Source organism: Piliocolobus tephrosceles, chromosome 11 (genome assembly GCF_002776525.5).
Source record: "Piliocolobus tephrosceles isolate RC106 chromosome 11, ASM277652v3, whole genome shotgun sequence".
Classification (NCBI taxonomy): domain Eukaryota; kingdom Metazoa; phylum Chordata; class Mammalia; order Primates; family Cercopithecidae; genus Piliocolobus; species Piliocolobus tephrosceles.
This window is the reverse complement of record NC_045444.1, coordinates 77,347,877-77,363,910: the sequence shown is the minus strand read 5'-3', so window position 1 is coordinate 77,363,910 and position 16,034 is coordinate 77,347,877. Positions and strand designations below refer to the sequence as shown.

The following is a 16,034-nucleotide window of genomic DNA, read 5'->3' as shown; positions in this document are numbered from 1 at the left end:
TCTGACTCAAGAGGAGATTCCACAACGGAGAGTAGTGGGGTTTGGAGAAGAGCAGGGAGGAGAGCTAAAGCTGGACTGTAAAGGACCTTGAACACTACATCAAAGGAACTGGGAGTAAGAGGGAGCCCATGAAGATTTCTAGGAAGGTAAGTAACATGATCTGATTTTAGAAGATCCATCTGTTGGTGATACACTGAATCAACTGCTGCAAGGTTAAAAGGCAATCACCCAATAAAAAAGGCCAGTGGATTTGGTAACTAAAACATCTGAAGGTGCACTGTCACAGTGCACAGAATATCCCTTAACCAAGACATTTGGGACTGGAAGTGTTTTAGATTTCAAATTTTTCCAGATTTTGAAATATCTGCAGATACAAAATTATCTTGGGCATAGGATCCACGTCTAAACAAGAAATTCATTTATATTTAATATGCACGTTATACACATAGCCTGGAGGAAATTTTATCTTTCTCTTAGGGACACAGAATCAATTCTATGTTGCGTGACTGCATTTTTACTGCATTTGGAGGTCAGGAGTGGTGTTTTCCACTTGTGATGTCATGTCATGATCAAAAAGCTTCTGATTTTGGATCATTTAAGATTTCAGATTTTCAGATTAGGGATGCTCAACCTGTGGTTTGATTATTTCCCTCGTCTCTCCCTTCTCAGTCTTTCCTTATCAATGCCGTTTGGGAATCTGAGGCAGTTTTCAATGAATCCAGTTACTGAGTTTTCTGAAATGTACTAAGTCCTCCCTGGAATACATTTTTTACATTCCTTATTTTCAAAGAAGTTAAAAATCATACTGGAAAGACATCACTTACCTAACTAGAAAAGCAAATGGTGGTACAGACTCTGCCACGCAGCATGGCCACATTTCCTTGGGGATGCCACCCAACAATATCCTGCTCAAAGATGTGGCTTACCACCTAATGACAGGAGTTCAGAGAAGGAAAGGAGCTGCAGAGGAGGAGTCCAGCTGAGAAGTTACATGTTTGGGGGACTAACAGACCCACAAATATAACAGAAAGCTATTTTTGAAAGGAAAATAGGTAAGAAATCAATCTATACATTTCTATGATCTGAAAGTCATATATTTACACAAAATGGAATTATTTTTTAATTATCTAAAATTTAAAGAAAGATAAATTGTAGACACCTTCAAAATATGAATTACAAAATTATCTGGGTGCTTTTGCAGACTAACAGTGAACACAGCTCAAATTAAATTCCAAATGTAAGCCAGGTGCAGTGGCATGTGCCTATGGTCACACCTACTCAGGAGGCAGGAGGATCTCTTGAGACCAGAATTTGAAACCAGCCTGGACAACATAGCAAGACCTCATCTCTTCAAAAAAAAAAAAAAAAAAAAGGCCGGACACAGTGGCTCATGCCTGTAATCCCAGCACTTTGGGAGGCCAAGGCAGGCAGATCACGAGGTCAGGAGATGGAGACCATCCTGGCTAACATGGTGAAACCCCGTCTCTACTAAAAAAATACAAAAAACTAGCCGGGTGTGGTGGCAGGTGCCTGTAGTCCCAGCTACTCAGGAGACTGAGGCAGGAGAATGGTGTGAACCTGGGAGGCGGAGCTTGCAGTGAGCTGATATCGTGCCACTGCACTCCAGCCTGGGTAACAGAGCAAGACTCTGTCTCAAAAAAAAAAAAAAAAAAAAAAAAAAAAAGGCTGGGCACAGTGGCTCACACCTGTAATCCCAGCACATTAGGAGACCGAGGTGGTCAGATCACAAGGTCAGGAGTTTGAGACCAGCCTGGTCAATATGGCGAAACCCTGAAACCCTGTCTCTGCTAAAAACATAAATTAGCCGGGCGTGGTGGTGCATGCCTGTAGTCCCAGCCACTCAAGAGGCTGAGGCAGGAGAACTGCTTGAACCTGGGAGGCAGAGGTTGCAGTAAGCAAACATCGCGCCATTGCACTCCAGCCTGGGCAAGAAAGCGAGACTCTGACTCAAAAAAAAAAAAAAAAAAAATTAACAAGTAAATTTCAAATGTAACATTGGGTAAGTTAATTGGCAATGTTTTCAAAGTATGTAGTCTGAGCAGCTGCTTAAGTTGTTTTCTATTCAAACTGGAACTAAATTCATGAAATATTTACAGTTAGAATGCATCGAAAGCTAAGGCCATCTTACTCTCTTACATCACAAACATCCTGTTTGAGAATGCCAGGCTGTTTTAGTAGGGAACCAAGTGAGTACTGACCCTGTTTTAAAATACTGTCAAAGACGAACATTTGCAAAGAAAAATGCAGGAAAATACATTAAAGGAAGTGGAAAATGTCCCACCATGCAGAAAGTGGTGAGACAGAGCACGTGAGAATGTTGGAAATGTGTCCCACATACGTTATTATTACAACAATTGCTATAATTCTCATTGTTAATAGAAGCAGCTCTGCTTTCCCACAGAATTATGCAGATTCCACGCTAAGCACTTTATACGTATTAGATCATTATATTATCTAAATATCAACTACATATTTGGCCCTCACAAAAATCCCAGAAGTTAATTAATAATTCTTTTCCCACTGAATAAGCTAATTACTTAATTTCTCTGAGTTGAAGTTTTTTCAAGTAATTTGCTCAAGATTATATAGCTTGTAAATGGAAGACCTGGGACTTGAACCCAAGTCCTGTTCAATATGTTTTTACTGAACTCTTACTAAATTCTAATGCAAATCATCCCTTAAACAAACATGAAATAGTAAATGTGGCAAAAGCAACAGATCTAGCCTCAGCAGGGAGCAAGTGAGGAAGGTTCCTCCCTGAAGAGGCCTTCTGCAATTTGAGGTTTGAAGGAAGAACACGAGTTGCTTTGGAGAAGGAGGGAAAAGCATTCCAGGAAGAGGCACAGAATTCTATGCAAGGATGCTCTCATAGGAGGGAATGTGGTGAGGACCGAGAGAACAAGATGGGAGGGAATGAGAGGGATCCGGCAACTTCAGATGCTTTAGTAAAACTGTACCTTGCTCACCACATAGTGCTTTATAGACCATGGTAAAAAGTATTTTTCTTTATCCTAAGCACATTAAGAGTGTATTTTATTTTAGTGCCAGTGGTGGTTCTTTTCCTTGGGGTTGAGGGGTGTGAATTAGAGTAGCAGTGCCATGCTGCCTCCTATAGGAATCTTCCAGGTGCTGGGATAAAAATGTATATTCTGGACCATGAACTTCTATGATCTAGAATAGATTTCCAAACATTCTCTATCTACCCAAACATTATATATCTAAAGATTCCCAGAGTGGAGATTTAAGCTGAAAATTCAAAGAGCATATGGACAATTGCTGGAGGTAAACTGAGGCACGGTCAAGATTATCCTGGAGAGTTTGTGGTGCAGGAACACGGGCGAACCAAGGGTAGCAGGGTGGAAGTGCACAGGAACAGGCCCTGTCATGAAAATGGCAAGCCCATTTCCAGCTAAGAGGGGCAACCGATGTTAATACCCCAGCTCCACTCCCACCAGCTGTGTGGCTTTGGAGAAGTTACCTGATCTTTCTGTGACAATTTCCCCCTTTGTAATAATGCCTACCTCACAAGATTATTTTGAGAAAGAAATGAGTTATAAAACATACAAAGTATTTAGAGCAGTACCTGCACATAGTAAGTACTTAATAAATATTAGCCATAAATATTTTTATTAGTAGTATTATTGTTAAAGATCATAAATTGCAGTAAGTAGTTAAGGAAAGAAAAACATCTCAAATATAGATCTAAAGCAACACGTTCTCAGACTTACATGCACCTAAGAATCACCCAGAAGGCTTATGAAAAATTTAGATTCCTGGCTTATGAGAAGTAAGACCTAGGAATCCAAATTTTTTCAAAAGCCCCTGTGGGGATTTTGATACAATTGGTCCAAGCACCATACTTTGAGAAGTGGGGCTTCAAGGACTAGAATTTAAAATATTCAGGTATCGAATAAAGTATTTCATCACAGGAGTTTAACTATCAGGATAACTTTATAAAACAAATTTCAGATATTATTTGTCTTAAGGCAAATGAAACAAGATCACTTACAATATCTACTTCGAGAAGAAAACTAAATGATCAGAATTTGCTTGACTGGTAAAATATACCAGCAGATTTATTCACTAATAACCATTTTCATGCATTTAAATAATAAATAATCTCTAGTTCCAAACAGTCCAAATATATCACTGCATGCTGCATTATCAAGAGAAACTAAAATAGGCAACTGGACACTGGTATATATATGTTCCTTAATTACTAGATTTTATGTTCTATCAAAATTAATAAAGCCAATCTTTAATCATACAGAGAAAATCCTTTCTGCTAGGACATAATGAAGACTTTCTGCAAGTTCTTTCACTTCAATTCAGGGTTTCTCAACCTCGGCACTGTGGACACGGTTAATAGATAATGCTTTAATGTGAAGGGCTGCATATGCTTTGAAAGATGCTTAGCAGCATCCCTGACCCACTAGCAGCAAGCACCCTCCCACCCCTAGTTTCACAACCGAAAATCTCTCCAGACATTGTCAACTGTCCCCTGGGGAATAAAACTGCCCCATTTTGAGTACTACTGCTTTCGGTAAAAAGACTGAAAATGTCTCAACTCTAGAAGCGACCCAAGTTGGCAGCTTAACCATTTTCAAATGCCCCGCTACCAATACGCCAATGACCAATTAATCTTTTCCACGGCCAAGACATTTTCTGAACATTTCCTCATCAGTATCTACATGCACATGTATTGATGTGCATTTCATTACAATTTGGGGTTGTTTTCAGCATATCAACTGTTTTGAGAGAAAGAGGACGACGCTACTGTGAAAAAAGTAATAGCAATGGTGGTAATAATAAACAACGTAGCTTTGTAGAATGCTTGACACCCTCCAAGGCACTTCTGCATACATTAGTCCCAGCCCACGTTCAGCAGCAGTTCACAAATATTCTAAATCTGCATTCAACAGTTTATTGCATAAAAGGTGTTATGCTGTATCAACCAACTCCCATCTGCAAGACACCATGGGCCACTTGTAGCAACTGACAATCGTAAGTACATGAATTCTGGTAAAATGCTTGCATGCCCACAAGAGAGGAGGCAGGAAATGTTTCTGCCTAAGCAACAAGCGGAGAAGTCTGAGGTTCTCAACTCATTACACTGACTTGGCCCAACTCAGCATATTTCTCTTTCCTTTTCTTTAAACTCAGTAGTGGGCATGAGAATGTAAATAGTGAACATATCAGTCTTGAATCAGTAAATGTAACATAACTTGAGAAATAAAAACTTTAAGGTATTGTTTGTGATACCTTCGGGGCATTCTCCCTCCAACTTTCTTTTTCAGATATTTTTATTTGGAGGAATAAAAGTTCGTTCTAGGGTTGAACAACCCGGTTCTACCACTGATCTACCAAATCTAGGAAAACTTTTCCAGTGTTATGTTTCAGTCATTCAGACTAGAAAACAAAATTCTAGTGGTAAGAAGTGGCCGAATCATTTCGGCATCTCTTAAGCACGCCAACGAAGAACTCTGAAGGAGCAGATAAACAGAATCTACAGGTACTGTGTAGGAATTATTTACACTAACAAGTGACCTTCTTCAGAAAAATCAAACAAGTGACTTTCCAGAGTAAGTGAAATCACTGGCCTATCCCACGCATCTGGTGAACAATGTCCGCAAAAATTATAAACTGAAGGTATTGTTTGGTCCTTTTACCCAAACACCATCACACAACCTAACACTTGGGATTTTTCTTGGCCCAACAAGACTATGAAAACGCTGCTTAGGCTCTTTATAATAATAAACAATGCACATTCCTGTTTTATTTGCAAAAATAATTAGCAGCAGCTGCTACTTGCACAGAATTTTGAACAGAAAATATTTTACATCCTGAATCCAAATATTTCAGAAGTATCTGACGTCAAATGAAGTATTCTGCCTTTTTTAAATTTAAAACAAAGAATAACAATTAAAGTCTTCATACTTTTACCAAACTTTAAAAAAAAAAAACTGACAAAAACATTTTCTGAAACTCAAAAGAGACAGCTGCACACATCTGTCAACAACACATCTCTGGAGTAAAAGAGACACTTAATGCTTTAGTACAGTACTTACATGTGAGGGCTCAGTTCATAAAAATTTCTGTTCCTGTATTCTTCCACTTTCTCTGGTGAATAAATGGGCAAAGACCGGTATGGGTTAACAGATATAACCACACTTCCAATGTATGTCTGCAAAAGAAAGAACAAAACATGCTCATTAGTTAGTACACAAAATGTATTTTAACATCTTAAGCTTTAGTGTCATATGGTTTTGACCTTTTAAAATCAACACTAGTTCTGCTTCACCATTCATTGTATACATTTTAAGAATGCTTTGCATCTCTGAAGACAGATGGTCAACAATGTCTACTCATTTTGCTGATAAATGGAAAGCATACATGTATATATTTAAAATCCTTTCAAAATATATCTCTGAACTAATCTATGGTTCTAGGTAAGAGTTCTCCAAAGCCCTGTCATATTTTCCACAAATTCTGTTACCAACTACTGCTAACTGTAAGCAAGAGCCATGCTCTCCCTGATTCTGGATAGAGCGATAGTTCCCTTCTTCTCTCATCTTTTTCCACCTTTTCAGTCAACAGTAACCCAGGGTTCCCTTCCTCCCTACCCACACCTCATAGGGCCTTCCCTTTGGTACTGGCCCTCTGCAAGTCTGTCAATCTTTCTACAATGGGCTCAGATCACATTCAATTCAGTATCAGAGATACAAGTATCTCTTGGACATTCAAACCACATAATCTCATTATATCTAATATAATATAATATCAGAATTTTAGTGTCAAATTTAAATGTACTTTCCAGAAAGTACACTTAACGTCAACATTTAAATTTAATGTCAAATTTACATTTAATGTAAAATTTAAATGTACTTTCTGAGGGATCAATGCTATATTTTAGCATACACTAACTTTCTCTCACTAAACTTTAAACCAGAACACAATTTCTCTTCCTTTCTACTTCGACCCGAAATTCCTGGCAGCATCAGTGGTGCTGGTTTAGTTCCTTTTGTGCAATGCCAAGGACAATGCCACAAGCAAAAGTCACTTAACTGTAAATTATCTTGGCAGCTCCATTTTCCCCTTCAGTTTCAACATCATAAAGACAGAAGGGGGAGAAAAAGATGCCAACAAAAGTGGTAAAGTGATAAAGTAAGTGATAAAGTGATGAGCGATAAAACTTTTAAAAAGAAAAAGGTTCATAAAGGAAAGAAAGAAACAAGGGGAAAAAAGACCTCCAACTTCCCACCTTTCCAATGTCATCCCACAAAAGGTTGCATTTTTAGAGCAACAAGTTTTTCCAGCATTACCACCACTGGGATTCAAAAAGACTGTCAGATGTTTCTAGAAAATTAAACAGAATAGAAAATGAATGAATGTAGAAAAAAGTCAGAAATGCTGACTTTTTTTTTTTTTAACAGGGTTCATAATGATATTAATTATGAAGGACTTTCTCCTATCTAGGAAAGCTGAACAGGTTATATATATATAAACACATTTTCATCCTGTAAGAATATAATCTTGTCAAGGATGGACAAAATTGCTGTTGTAAAAGGAGACTCTCAGTTCCCATGTAATTTTTCACATTTATTTCTAACATTCTATCACCAGGACCCAATTAATCTGGCCTGACAAACAATGACAAGACTTTCTCAAGGTTTTCTGGTTGTCCTCACACTGCAACCCACTTGGGAGATGGGAGATGTCTCCCAAGGACAATGTCACAAGCAAACAACAGAAGGGAGGTGCCTGACACTGAATACTTGTCTGAATAGCTTCTAGCTAATACATTAGAATTAGTAGCCTTGGTAAATATGAAAATACAGCCACTGGTTATTTCTTTAACATCTGTTGGTTAAAAAATCAGCCTTCTTTAAGTAGAAAAGTACTATCTGAATCCTTCTCCCTTTTTAGGTAATTTCTTCAATATAATAGTTTCTAAAATACATTGATTTGCTATTAGCAGAGAAACCACTTACTGAGTTGCTCTTTAAAACCAAACTTCCAGTGGCTAAATTCTTGATGAAAATCTTCCTCTATGGCATTCTTGCATAGAGAACAAACTCTTGCCTCAAATTCAAAATCAAAAACCATAGTAATAAGTTGTAAGTTTCTCTTTGTTCCGTACGACTGTTATACATACTGAATTACGTGTGTTTGTTTTCCCCCAGCTGCATCTCCATCACCTAGAAGAGTGTCTGGTCCACCACAAAGTAAAATAAATATTTGTTAACCAAATGACCGATCACATGGGGTATGTTCATCACTAATTGGAGGGTACAAGCCACTGAAACACATATAATTACTCCTGCATTGAAATGTAACACCAGATATACTATACTCAGTGCTTAGTATTTTAATCAGCCTGTATGCCATGTGTTACTGTCAGAGGTATTTGAACCAGAGCAACCCCATCTTGAATAGGGGCTGGGTAAAATAAGGCCAGGACCTACTGAGCTGCATTCCCAGATGACTATGCATTGTAAGTCACAGGATGTGGGAGGAGGTCAGCATGAGATACAGTTCATAAAGACGATGCTGATAAAACAGGCTGCAGTAAAGAAATCAGCTCAAACCCACCAAAACCAAGATGGTGATGAGAACGACCTCTCTGGTCGTTCTCAGTGCTACACTCCCACCAGTGCCATGACAGTTTGCAAATGCCATGGCAACGTCAGGAAGGTACCCTATATGATCTGAAAATGGGAGGCATGAATAATCCACCCCTTGTTGAGCATATAATCAAGAAATAACCATAAAAATGAGTCTGCATATGGAGCAGTCATTCTTTATTCCTTTACTTTTTAAATAAACTTGCTTTCACTTTACTGTATGAACTCACCCCAAATTCTTTCTTGCATGAGATCCAAGAACCCTCTCTTGTGGTCTGGACTGGGACTCCTTTCCGGTAACATTACCATTGAACAAATCCCTAAATGTCGTTGGACTCTGGTAGACTGTAAAAACAGCCAGAACAATGCTTTCCATCCCTGCATGCACTTCCCATTTGAAATGTGACTTTGTTACTTTAAAGATAGTTTATTTCTCCACTCCTTGAATTTGAATTTGTCCCACTCCTCCTTGAATTTGAATTTGTCCCTGTGACTTGATTTAACCAAAGGGACCTTAGCAAATGAGACACAAGTAGAGGCCTGAGAAACATTTGTGTATTGTGTCTCCTTTTTTATGACTGTGGCTGGAAGCCATGATGTGAATGAGCTTCAGCTAGCCTGTCAGACAGGTCCTGTGGAGAGCTAAGGTATCCTGACCTACAGACTGCTAACTATTAGACATGAGTGAGGCCATCTTAAACCATCCAGCCCCAGTAAGGACACCAGATGCCTAAAGCCACATGAGTGATTCCAGGTGAGATGAGAAGAAAATATATAAAGATAAATTCAGGCTAACTTGCTATCCCAGAGAATCATGAGCAAATCAATGGCTGTTGGTGTAAGCCTTAAATTTCTGAGAGGTAGTTTGCTAGATGGCAACAGTAACTGATACACCTATGTAAACCAAAAATAAAATTCTAAGGCCCCCCAACCATCAGAATGGACTTCCTCCTAAGCTAGGGTATTCTAAAATTTAACCTGAAAGATTGGTTCAGGCCATGATGGGAAGTGGGGGTCGAACATGCCTCATTATACCTCTCCAACATTAACATCCACACAGACCTTAAGTCTGATAAGAAACGTTTATAATCCATTGTCTCTGAAGTTGGGTACCTGGAGGTTTCATCTGTGTGATAAAACTTTGGCCTTCACAATCTTATAGCAACCCACACATTCCTTTCTATTGATAACTCTTTTAACCAACTGCCAATTAGAAAAAATGTAAATCTACCTATAACCTGGAAGCCTCCCTGCTTCGAGCTGTTCTACCTTCCTAGGCTGAAGTCTCATGTCTGCCTAAAATGTCCCAATCATCTTGGGCATATGTTCTCAGGATCTCCCAAGGAGGGCTGTGTTATGGGCCATGCTCACTTAAATTTGGCAATAGTTAATAAATCTCTTTAAATATTTTAGAGTTTGACTCTTTTCATCAGTACCTACATGACTCAACAAACTAAAAATGGTGCCAAGCAGGACAAATTTTATCCACCTAAATAAGCAAACACTAAAAGAAACTACGTTTTCTCTCTCCATTCCACTTTATACAGTTCTGATATCCTCTTTATCCTCTAACCTTGAACTCCTAACAGGTTTGTCCTATATCTGACCTTTCTGTTTATGGATTTCTTCCTTGAAGTTCTATGTGCATTAGCCAAAGGTTTAAATATTCCTACATGGGCCAGTAGAATAACTCAAATGTTCACAGTCACAACTCTCCTTCCTCTGAGACGCAGAGAGACGTTCCTGATAGCAGCTGATTGCTGGGTGGGGTTTAAAATTCTACTCTAGTTTTAGGTAGCTACCAATTCTACATTCAGGTGACTACAGCACCAGATTAAATCTCCTTTTCACGGATCAGAACGATAGTGATCAGACAGTTCATTTTTACATCAATTAACATTTGGACTTGTGAATCAGATGCATTTTTTTAAAGAAACAACTGCATACTATTTACAGCTGGTATTTTCTTATTGCATCACGCTCTAAAGAGGATGGTAAACCAACTCATTATGAAGTAACCAGCCCAACCATTTCTGGGCTCACCCCTCCACGTTTCTGAACCTCAGCTCCCCTAAGCCCTCAGGTCCACGCCACCACCAACATGACAGTAGAAAGCTCCCTCCATGCCACTGCTCAGGGGGCCAGCCTCTGACACCCAGGAAGGGAAAAGAAAGGAAAGACACGTGGGAGGGAAGAGAAGCAAACAAGAATGAAAGAGAAGAAAAAGGGAAAAGGGAGAAGAAAAAAGCTCTACCTTTCTATAATTGGCACATACAGATAGCAAGGTTATACTTCATTCCTCAAGGGCAGACACTGAATCAAGAATGCACAAACATTCTTAAGTCAAAACCATCTCGACCTTCCTATTTCAAGTATCTCTAGCATTCCAAAACAGATGTCTTGTAAATAATCAAGTAATACTTGAGTGTTCCTAGCATAATCACCATGAAAACAGAGGTCTTTTCTGGAGGACATTCGATCTAGCCACCTCCACTCTCCAGACTACAGTTCAGAAGCCAAAAGAAAAGCCTTTGAGTAGTCAAACTATAACCTAAAGGCCACGTGTGTTATTCTATAAGAAAGTTCTTTCAGAACTCCAATCCTCAGAGATTCTACTTCAATGATGCAGGGAAGGGCCAGGGGTCAGTACTTTTCCAAAAGAGACCCAATATAAACTAATGTGGAACCAGGGTTGAAAACCAATGTCTTTAGCCCTTCCCTTCCAGACTCACAGGACGAGGTTTTACTTTCAATTGCAGTAACCTGCTAGTGCTGCTGCTGGCTCATCTTCTACCTCACCTTCCCCTTTAAATACTCCTATGGAATTAATTCTGAAGCAAAAGAAAATTCCTTCTAGCCTCACTCTCATTTTAGCCACATTTCTAATAAACTTGGCATAGTCTCAACAGATTACAGAAAAACTGCAGCAACATCAGAAAATTGGAAGAGGCAAAAAGGGCCGTACTATAGCTGTGTATATTTGAAATGTTTGATTACAACTCATTATAAGAATACAGAAAAACTGGAGCAACATCAGAAAATTGGAAGAGGCAAAAAGGGCCGTACTATAGCTGTGTATATTTGAAATGTTTGATTACAACTCATTATAAGAAATAAAATTTTTGTCACAACCAGGTATGTGTATGTATGTCTATTTATGTGCACACACATATACAAGATAAAAACCTCACAAAACTAAAAGTACCCTTTATTGTATGTGATACATTGATATTTTTTGTTGAATTCTAATATTTCTTACAAAATTTAAAAAAAAACTGTTGGCCCTAACCCACTAAATGATTTTCATGAGCAATTAATGATAGGAAACTTACAGTTTAAAAACCTGTGCTACACAGCACTCCTTAACCTTTCTTTAGTTGTTGATCCCCTTTGAGATACCAACAGAAGCAATGACTCTTCTCTTTGGAAAAACACACATGCACATCAAAGTCTGCATACATGTGATATACCAGGTTAAGACTCCCTCTGCAAGCGGAGAAACAACGGCCACTAATAGAAAAGGTAGAGTAGGGAGGGACAAAGAAAGAAGAAAATAAGTGAAGTGATGAAGATAATTCAAAAGTATAAAAATATTTGTAGTAAGACCCAACAGCCCCATGGCTTAGCTGGCCCTGACTGCTTTATTATGGCACTAATTGGGAATGCAGAGTAATAATCAATAGCCAAAATGAGTGTACTCTGTTTTTGATGACAAGGATACATGCAATACACTTTACAACGATATCTAACCCAAAAGTTAAATATTTTAGCACAGCTTTAATATTCTGTGAGTCTCAATAATGTGTAACATTTCTTCGCAAAGGTAGATAACATGAAACATTAGCACACATACACAGAACAGTCAGAATATTTCCAAGTCTGTATATAAAACTTTTTTAAAAAGTCAGAATAGTTTTCATATCTCTTCTATCATAATTCTTTCCAGAGGAAGATAGAGATCTTTAGAAGTCCTAAATCCTGAAAGTTTACATTTCAGTTTCTCATATATTAAAATTTATAATTAACCATAAATAATACATGTAAGAAAATCCCATAATGACCTATTTTTGCCATCGTGTACTTTGATGTTTTTTTTGAAATATCGAATTCTCCCAAAACCTATTTTTAAACTTTCTGTTTGCTGGGCTCTAACTAGGCATCCAATCTGTCTACCTACCTGCTTCCTTATTTTCTTCAAGATGAATTTCAGTTATTTGTTTACATGTCTCTGGAGTTCCTTAAAAACTCATCCTCAACCTATTGAACAGCTGGCACAGAATATACACTTACACACCTTTCTGCTAAACTACTCCCAAATCCCCAAGAGATAGATACAAATTCTCTATCTTAATGTCCATAACAAAGGAGCACAAAGAAGTTAAGTGATACCACCACATTAGCTAGCAGAAGTGAAATCAAGACAAGGAGACAAGAATCTGTTCTCTTTTCATCAGAGCATACAATCCATGCCGTCTGTTAGGCCTGGGAAGCTTTGGTAAAAAGCACACGAGAAGAACGGAGGAAACTTGCATTGCACAATGCCATACAAAGCATCATCAACCTTAGTGTAATAAAGCACTCCTCTGTTAGGCAAAAGCCTCCCATTTTACCACCTAAGAAATCCTTCTACCACCAGAAATAAACAAAACAGGAATGGAAAAGATCTAGTTACAGGGAAAATGTTTGATCTCGCCAGAAAAGATTCAATCATAATCATTCTTTAGCTTTAAATCAGGAACGTGGCGATGTAAAGGCAATATTTATTTAAATATCTTAATATGAACTAGTCTAAAATAACATCAAAGAAATATTAAAGAAGGCATAGGAATCTTCTGCATCTCCAAGAGTCTCCAAGTCATGTTACTTTTGCCTCTAAAGCATTGGGCTGGCGCAAACGTAATTGCAGTTTTTGCCATTACTTTCAACGCAAAAATCACAATTGCTTTTGCACCAACCTATACTTCAAATCCAGGATGGGCCAGGATTCAGGTAAGAAGAACCCATCACAAGGCTGCACAATCGCACTGACTGATAGAGTGAGTTTAGGCTACAAACCATTTTACACGCAAGCAACAAATTTATTAAGGGCTAACTTTATGCAAAACATCATGTTGGGCATGGCAGGAAAGATATTGAAGTTCCTACTGTCTGTGTGCCTGGGGAGTTTATAATATAGCTTAGGAAGTGAGTCTTTTAGATAGAAAAACATAAAATTTAAGAGTTAACTATTCCAGACATTAAAACAGATGAAACAGGATGTGATTCCCGGCTAAATGAGCCATTAGTCTGATTATCTTACTGTCTAATGAGCGCTCCCGGGTTAGATAAAGAAAGGTCACTATGAACCGCAGAGGTCCGAGAAAGCTCCAGAGAAGACAGAGAGCTTGAGCGGTCTAAAAGGATGGGAATGATTTGGGCAAAGTAAAGTTCCCCCAAAGAGTGACATAAGATGTTAGGTTTCAGGTGATAGCTGAATGCCACCCACCCACCACCTTTCTTTCTTCTTCTTTTTTAAGCTAAGCTATCGTTTTCAAAATATATATATTTTTAAGTATAATTTGCCAGGACTCAAACAGATATCTGCACACCCATGTCTGTAGCAGCATTATTCACCATACCCAAGAGGGGGAAGTAACCCAAGTGTCCAGCAACAGATGAATAGATAAAGAAAATGTAGATACATACAATGGACCACTGTTCAGCCTTAAAAAGGAAGGGAAGTCTGACACGTGCTACAACACAGATTAAAACACGGGAGAGGCACAAAGGCCTACCCAACACATACCAAAGACAGAGAATGGGACAGCTTCCCTAAAACAAAGAAATCCCCTGGGTAATTACGACTGAAATAAAAAATTCTTAATAAAGACAAGCCAGGAAAAAAAAAAGACTGTAGAGGGCTTTGAACTTCACATAAGGATTCTGAGCTTGAGTCCAAAAGCAGTTTTGAAGCGAAAAGTCAGTGTGGGTGAGGGGCTTAGATGAAGAAACTGATGGGATTTTGAACCCAGATCATTCTGACCTAAGTATGGTGTTTAAGCTCTTTACTCAGATTCCACCTTGGTCGTATCATAATAATAATTCTTCAATGTATTTGAAACATTGTGTAAGCCTTGGCTCCAAATTAGCTGGCAAAATTCTTCAGTTTTGTGTGAACATGGGCACATTATTTAACTGTTCCACGTCCCCAGTTTCCTTTTTTTTTTTTTTTTTGAGACAGAGTTTCACTCTTATTGCCAAGGCTTGAGTGCAAGGGTGCGATCTCGGCTCACTGCAACCTCTGCCTCCCTGGTTCAAGCAATTCTCCTGCCTAAGCCACCCGAGTAGCTGGGATTACAGGTGCCCACCACCACGCCCAGCTAATTTTTTTGTATTTTCAGTAGAGAGGGGATTTCACCATGTTGGCCAGGCTAGTCTTGAACTCCTGACCTCAGGTGATCTGCCTGCCTCGGCCTCTCAGATTGCTGGGATTGCAGGCGTGAGCCACCGCACCTGGCTTGAGTTTCCTCATCTTTACAAGAAGAAGCATTCTAGCTCCTCCCTCATCTAATTCTGAGGATTAAATGAGGTTGTGTGTCAAAACACCAAACACAGCACCTGACACACAGCAAGCATTCCATAAATATTACCTATTATAATTATATAAATTTAGCTGGGCTCTACTGGAATCTATTGGCTACTATAAAGAGCCAAATAAGGACTTGAAAGTCTATATAAAATATGTTAATATCATGGCTAATTTCATTAATGAGTCCTACCATACCAGCATCTTGAAAACTTTTATAAAATGGTCTGTTTTGTTTTGTCTTGTGTTTTGAGACAGGATCTAGCTCTGCCACCCAGGTTGGAGTGCAGTGATGCAATCCTGGCTCACTGCAGCCCCGATTCCCAGGCTCAAGCCATCCTCTCACCTCAGCCTCCTGAATACCTGGGAACACAGGTACATGCCACCATTCCTGGCTAAGTTTTGTATTTTTGGTAGAGACGGGGTTTCATCACGTTGCCCAGGTTGGTCTCGAACTCCTTGACTAAAGCAATTGGCCCGCTTCAGACTCACAAAGTGCTGGGATTACAGGCATTAGCCACAGCGCCCAACCCAAAATGGTCTTTGTATACAGGAAATTGATGAGTTTTCAGATAAGCACATAAGGCATGTCTTAATAGAACTAATATTAAAAGTCTAAGATACTAAGAAAATTACTACACAAGACAAACCAGTGGGAATCCTCAAAAGTGACAACATGCTATTCACTCCAATATGAGGAATCTACTTCCTCCTTGGGTCTCAGACCCTGGGAATTTGATCACAAGACATTAAGATGTTATACGCCGTGGTGTTTTTAATTAGACATCTGTAAGATTTCCCAAATTTACTTGCAGATGGCTTCA

The 16,034-nt window shown here is 38.8% G+C and overlaps 1 protein-coding gene across 2 annotated transcripts in view; it reads right to left on the bottom strand.

Annotated features, from left to right (window-relative positions):
- MYO1B (myosin IB) overlaps nt 1-16,034 on the bottom strand; it is a 186,119-nt gene that overhangs the window by 122,727 nt on the left and 47,358 nt on the right. For both annotated transcript variants that reach the window (XM_023217800.2, XM_023217791.2), the window contains exon 3: nt 6,090-6,205. In XM_023217800.2, the coding sequence (XP_023073568.1) occupies nt 6,090-6,205 (116 nt within the window). The remainder of the gene's footprint in view (nt 1-6,089; nt 6,206-16,034) is intronic.